Below are 6000 nucleotides of genomic sequence, written 5' to 3' on the forward strand. Positions count from 1 at the left end.
GTGCCTTGGCAATATTTAAATCTTGTTCAGTTTGCTGCGAGTTGTAAAAGGTTGAAAATCTCTGGTCTACTGGAATTGAACTACTACCACTTCCTGCCACTGTCTGTTCATGCTGTTCTCCAGAGTGCAATATGAAAAGTATGATTAATACCAATATAGGGCACTTTAAAAAGGCTAAATCGTAAATTATGTTAAAAACAACTGAACAGTAATTTATATATGCAAAAGTGCCCCCTAATTTTCACCATTGCGACTCTTGCATCTTTGTTCCTATTCATATACATAATTTATGCTTCTCCTGGAAGCAATCTTTATTTTTCTGCATTTTTACCACAGACTCAGGAAGTTGCACTTCCTATATAAATCCTTCACAGGACAGGAAACGTTAGCAGGAGAGACAAGCCTGATATCTTATCTATAGTGACAGACAGACAAATTCACTCATACATATACAGTAGTCTCATCTCATGTGCCCAGTTCAGATAAGGAGTTACTGTATTTTGCCCCAATCATTTTTATGACCTAAATGAGCTGTTGGCGACTTTCATACAGTATAAAAAAAAGACCCAGGAGAATGCACCAAAAATTCTAAATGGTTTCTTCTACTTTTGCTGTAGAAGTCTGAGTGGTGAATTATTTTCTCATCCTGAGTAGTGTTGTGTTGTACTACATAAATCGTTCTGCAATTGTACATATTTGAGTGCATTATATTAATAAATTGTGTTATTCACTATCTGTGCTTTGTCACATCACATAGCATGTTACTGTGTACATATACATCAGTTTAATAGTAAAACGTCTAGACCACTGCAGCTGCATTATCTTTCATAGGAGAACACATGGTAGATTGTCTGCCATAGAACCCCATGTGACAGGCGCTTGTCATGTGATTAACATGCAGCGCAGACACACGAAGCAATATGCTGCAGAATACTTATGTCTCACAGATCACTAACAATATACTGTCATCGGAAATAGGCTGACATCCATGTTACATGCACCGTAGCCCCGCCCCAAGCAACCACACATTGTCAGTGTCACCTATCCATAACCTTGCCATTCATGTCGTTTTGTTGTAGAATACATGATAAAATGAAATAACTATAAAATGACCTATAATACACTGAAGCAAACTAGATCAGTATATCAGTAAAGTTGCCGATTACGGGTCAAGAATAGCTGCCACAATGTACTACAACCAGGTTACCAATCATCGATCAGTGACACAAGACTGTTACATTTGGCACAGAGTGAAAACCATTTGCTGAATCCCCAGAGGCTGCAGCATTCAAGCCTATAATGCACAGTCACACAATGTTAGCCTGACAGCGCTGCTTACCTCAGTGCCACCCTGACAGTGCAGTCTCCTTGACTGCCCATGATGCTGAATCTGTGCCCCTCAGGGTGCCCCCTCTATACCGCTGGAGGTCCCAGGCTGGGAAGGTGAGATCGCGTGTAGGTTTTTCATCCTAACCCTCCACAGGGGCAGTTAGCTAACCCCCGTCCTTGGCAACATTTCCCCCAAAATAGGGTAGCATCAGCAGCAGATCTCCGAGCAGCAGAACAATAGGTAGGACAGAAGGATAGCAGTAGCCAATTGCACATCAGGGTGGCAGTGCCCGCCCACAGGTAGGGAGCCGCCAGTCACAGGAGCATGGGCGGGGCTTGGCCATTTAAATAGGTTTTTATAGTCCTTTGATAAAGTCTGTGGTGATGATGATGAGATGAGAGAAGGTGAAGCAAGGAGGGAAGGGGAGAGGGTGGCAGAGTAGGACAGAGAACGAACAAATGTTGCGGTCAGGCGAGAGCAGATGTTTGCCTGATGTTGGTGACTGCACAGGAGCAATTGGGAAAGGAGGAAGCTCTATAAAGCAGGGGATGCTGCGAGGGGTGTGGGGGAGGGATACACAGTGAGATAGGAAGAGATGCACACACAGGATGTGCTAATTACAAACCCGTTAACCCTTTCCCACTTGTGATCACCAGTCAATTTACATGAATTTGCTGTTGTGGAATAATCTAATGTCAACAGTGCTATAGGTAGGTGACATGACACTGATGTTACAAGACCATATATTACACGTACTGTACGTGTGTTGTAGATGATGATGATCAGAAGAAGCGTTTTGCAGGTAACCCCAAAACAGAATTGGGTAATGGAATATTTTGTCAATAAATCAGAATGAGACATAAAGATAAAATGTACTAAGCCTTGAAAAGTGATACATTTCACAGTTATAAAGTACCAGCCAATCAGCTCCTAACTGCCATGTTACAGGCTGGGTTTGAAAAATGACATCTAGGTGCTGGCTGGTTGGTACTTTATCACCGTGCAATTTATCTGATAATTCTGGGCCAAAAAATTGTGCACGTCATATCCAGATGTGGCCCCTTATTGTGATGAACGCAGACACGATATTGTGAAAAATGCACAGTTTGGGACCATATATACTTCTTCAGGCAATCATACGAGGGATCCAAGTAACAAATGATTAAAAAAATATAGTTAAATGACTCCTGATCATCATTTGGTTAGTTGATTAAAATAACTATTATGGCTACTAAAGGAATTGTATTAATACAACAAATATACATTACTACCTATGCAGCGTAAGTACAAAGAGCATGAATTATCAATGATAATTTGGGATTGGTAAAAACCGGTCTGGACTAACTCCCTGCACCAACCTCTGCCACTGTTTAGCATACTTGCCTACCTGACCCCCTCCATGAGGGAGAAAATGCTCTGTTCCTGGACTTTCCTGGTAATGTATGATTGCCATCACCTGTGGTGAGCTAGTTAATTGATAAGAAAGGTGTTTCATCACAGGTGATGGCAATCATACATTACCAGGAAAGTCCAGGAACAGAGCATTTTCTCCCTCATGGAGAGGGTCAGGTAGGCAAGTATGCTGTGTAGCAGAGTCTGGGGGCCCGAGGGCTTCCATCTGGGGAGTGACTGTGAGAGCTGTCACCGGTGAGATGGGGAGGGACAGACAGGGACGGCCACTACAAGCTCCACAGAGACTTAAGTCGCTGTAGGAAGCTGGTACAGCATTCCGGAGTCCGGATTGTTCCAGTATGCATTACACATATCACGAAACATAGCAAATGATACCAAAAAAAGTAAAAAAACAACTTGTCAGCCTTTTCTACTGTCTATCTTTTCCATGTCGACCTTTTGACCTAATGCATGTTGGCCATATGGGGTTGACCTAATGACTGTCTATCTAATTCCTGTAGATCTTCTATATTATTATTATTATTACATTTTATTTATAAGGCGCAACATGTGTTTCGCAGCGCCGTACAAAGGACAGTACAGGGAGACAAAACATAGCATTACAGTAAATAAATAACAGAAAGAGTACAGGTAAGAGAGCACCACACGTTCTCAAGACATAATACAGCTAAGATGTAAGTATTGATGGAGTGATCATCGTACTACTAGAGGCTGGTGGCAATAGATGGAGATGAGCCTTGACTAGCAGGATAAAGATGGTCGTTGAGTAGGGGAGAGCTGCGAGTGAAATGTGTCGAGACGAGGGCTTAGATAACAAGAGGAAAGAGGGCCCTGCTCTGAAGAGCTAACAATCTAGTGGGGAGGGGCGACAGACAGATGACAAGAGGTGCAGGCAAGTGGGAGGTAGCCTGATGGCATTATTCAAGCAAAGCTGAGATGTTCACGGCATGAACCACACCCATTTCAATCAATTCATCTCCATAGAGTTTAATTGGGGGATCGAGTAAACACTTGTCAAGGAGATTATGGTACTAAAATTGCACACAGCAACGTCAGATTGGTGGGTCCCAACTGCGAGTTTATGCAAAATCCTTGTGTACATATGTGACTGGACCAAACGCAGGATTTATAGAGGCGGTTTCCAAATGTAATCAACAACGGAACACTGGAGCAGTGCGGGAGACGGGGATCGGTGAAAGTAACTAGTACTAACCTGCTGGACATTGTTAAGTCTGATTAACTTTCAGGAAGAAAAGCAATACTTTAAATGTACAACTGTTCAGGCCGCTGCGACCACTAAGCGTGTGTGTGTGCAAAACCCCTATCAAATACGTACACGTTGCATAAGCACGCCGGCACGCTGTAAGCACAAAGTAGCTACACATGCGGCGGAATACACTTTATAACCCCTAACAGGAAAGGAATGCGGCACCAATTGTATATGTAATTATTGAGATCCAACTCAGCAACAACTATTTACTCAAAAGGGGGTTACAACAGTAATACAATCACATAAGAGAATAGGCTACAATCAATGGATACATACGTTTGTTCGCCTGCGTAACCCGGTTCCGGTCCTCAGTCAATCTGAATAGATGACCTTCAGAGAAAGGGCAGAGGCCACCCAGGAGGCTTGGTTTTATACAATGGTCCAAAGCATGAAACAAAGGAAACTGTAATCTCTTCATCCATAGGTTAAAGGGCTGGTCATTTACAGTACATGAGGGATCATAGGTCGGTTTTAATAGGTGGGCGGTGCCTGGTCCAGTGCACTTGCAGATGTCCTCCACTGGGTTCCCTCCGAATATCAAGAGTACAGTACATACAGTGTGATATTAATAATATATTCCTGCGCATATCTATGCGCAGGAGCGTGCTACTTTCTGCAAACTGCCATCGGAATATTGCCCTTGAAATACTGTACAGCTGGATACCAAACACCAAATCCTAACCTAATTCTGTCCCCTCCTATCCTGTAAAGTTGGATATCTCTATTGTTCCCTTTCCAAAGTAAATATAACTCGCTGGTGTGGTGCATGTAGACTATGTGTAAATTATGTACTATGTGGATTAAATATGGAATATGTCTTTATGGCTTTTCCATGCGAATGCGTATGCTACCGTATTTACTCATACCACGCGCTAACACGCAAGACCGCGTGAGCGATTATAATTAACTTGCGAGTATGCGCACGCACGGCAGAACAAGTACCCGCACGGAGGCCACCTGTGTGGTGTTTGTACGTGATGCGTGTGGCTATAATATTTTCGACTTCGACAACATATATGTACACATTGGTCTTTTCATATACTGGCTAGTGTATGGAATACAGTATTAATATTTAACACTATAAATGATGTAGATCATTGATCGCCAACCCGTCGCTCGCGAGCTACCGGTAGCTTGCCGTAGTATTTTCGGTAGCTCACAGAGCACACAGGCTTGGGCAGTCACTGGCACTCCTCCCTTCATTTCTAATATGGTGCCGCCATCAGCCAATCAGAGCTCACAGACCGGAAGTGGCAGCACCTGATTGGCTGCCGGACCGTGAGTTTTGATTGGCTCACGAACCGGCGCCATATTTCAAATGCCCGCTGGAGACTCTGTCACCCTCACCACTCTCCAGACTTCACAGGAGAGGCGCGCGTGGCGCTGTGCTCTCCTCCCCTTCCGTCCCTCATACAGGAGGAGCAGCACCGGCGGCGGCAGAAGAAGAAGAAGAAGCCAGCAGCGGTGACCACTCTTTGGGGCATTGTATTCGGCTCTGCGTGGGCAGGGCCATCTTGACAGCAGGCTAGGCCCCTGGGCATAGCAGTGCACTGGTCCCCCTACCCATCCTCCACTGGTAGGGGTGGGGGGTGCTATCAGCGGCAGCATGTAGTTCCTGGAAAAGTAATATCTGCTATTTACTCCTTCACTGCATTGATGGGGCGAGAGGGATAACACTAAACTGTGGACGGGGGCATTGGGCTGAATGAAGTGGACCTGGTACATGACTTCCAGGGTGGCAGTGGGTGTTTAATACGTAGGTTAGGGGTGAATAGTGGAGTGGGCTTAATATTCAGCATTTGCTGGTGGGAGGGCAGCTTGCTTGAATGCAGATATCTCCAGATCCTGGAATTAGATTTCTTAGCTTTGAATAGGATAAAAATCTAGAAAGTTCCACCTTTCAGGAGGTACTGGGGACTTGGGTATCAGAGTTTAAGAGCCAGAGCAATCCACCAACGAAAATATAAAACTGCATACCAAGCGTGTG

At 44.3% G+C, this 6000-nt stretch overlaps 1 protein-coding gene across 6 annotated transcripts in view; it reads right to left on the minus strand.

Annotated features, from left to right (window-relative positions):
* KIF21B (kinesin family member 21B) overlaps nucleotides 1-1825 on the minus strand; it is a 376092-nt gene extending 374267 nt beyond the window's left edge. For 4 of the 6 annotated variants that reach the window (XM_063954962.1, XM_063954960.1, XM_063954961.1 and 1 more), the window contains exon 1: nucleotides 1340-1824. In XM_063954962.1, the coding sequence (XP_063811032.1) occupies nucleotides 1340-1380 (41 nt within the window). In that variant the 5' untranslated portion in view covers nucleotides 1381-1824. Of the gene's footprint in view, nucleotides 1-1339 lie in introns of all 6 variants that reach the window. The other 2 variants (XM_063954959.1, XM_063954957.1) reach the window with 1 other exon arrangement.
* Nucleotides 1826-6000: the final 4175 nt, after the last annotated feature.

The sequence above is a fragment of the Pseudophryne corroboree genome, chromosome 2 (genome assembly GCF_028390025.1).
Source record: "Pseudophryne corroboree isolate aPseCor3 chromosome 2, aPseCor3.hap2, whole genome shotgun sequence".
Lineage (NCBI taxonomy): Eukaryota > Metazoa > Chordata > Amphibia > Anura > Myobatrachidae > Pseudophryne > Pseudophryne corroboree.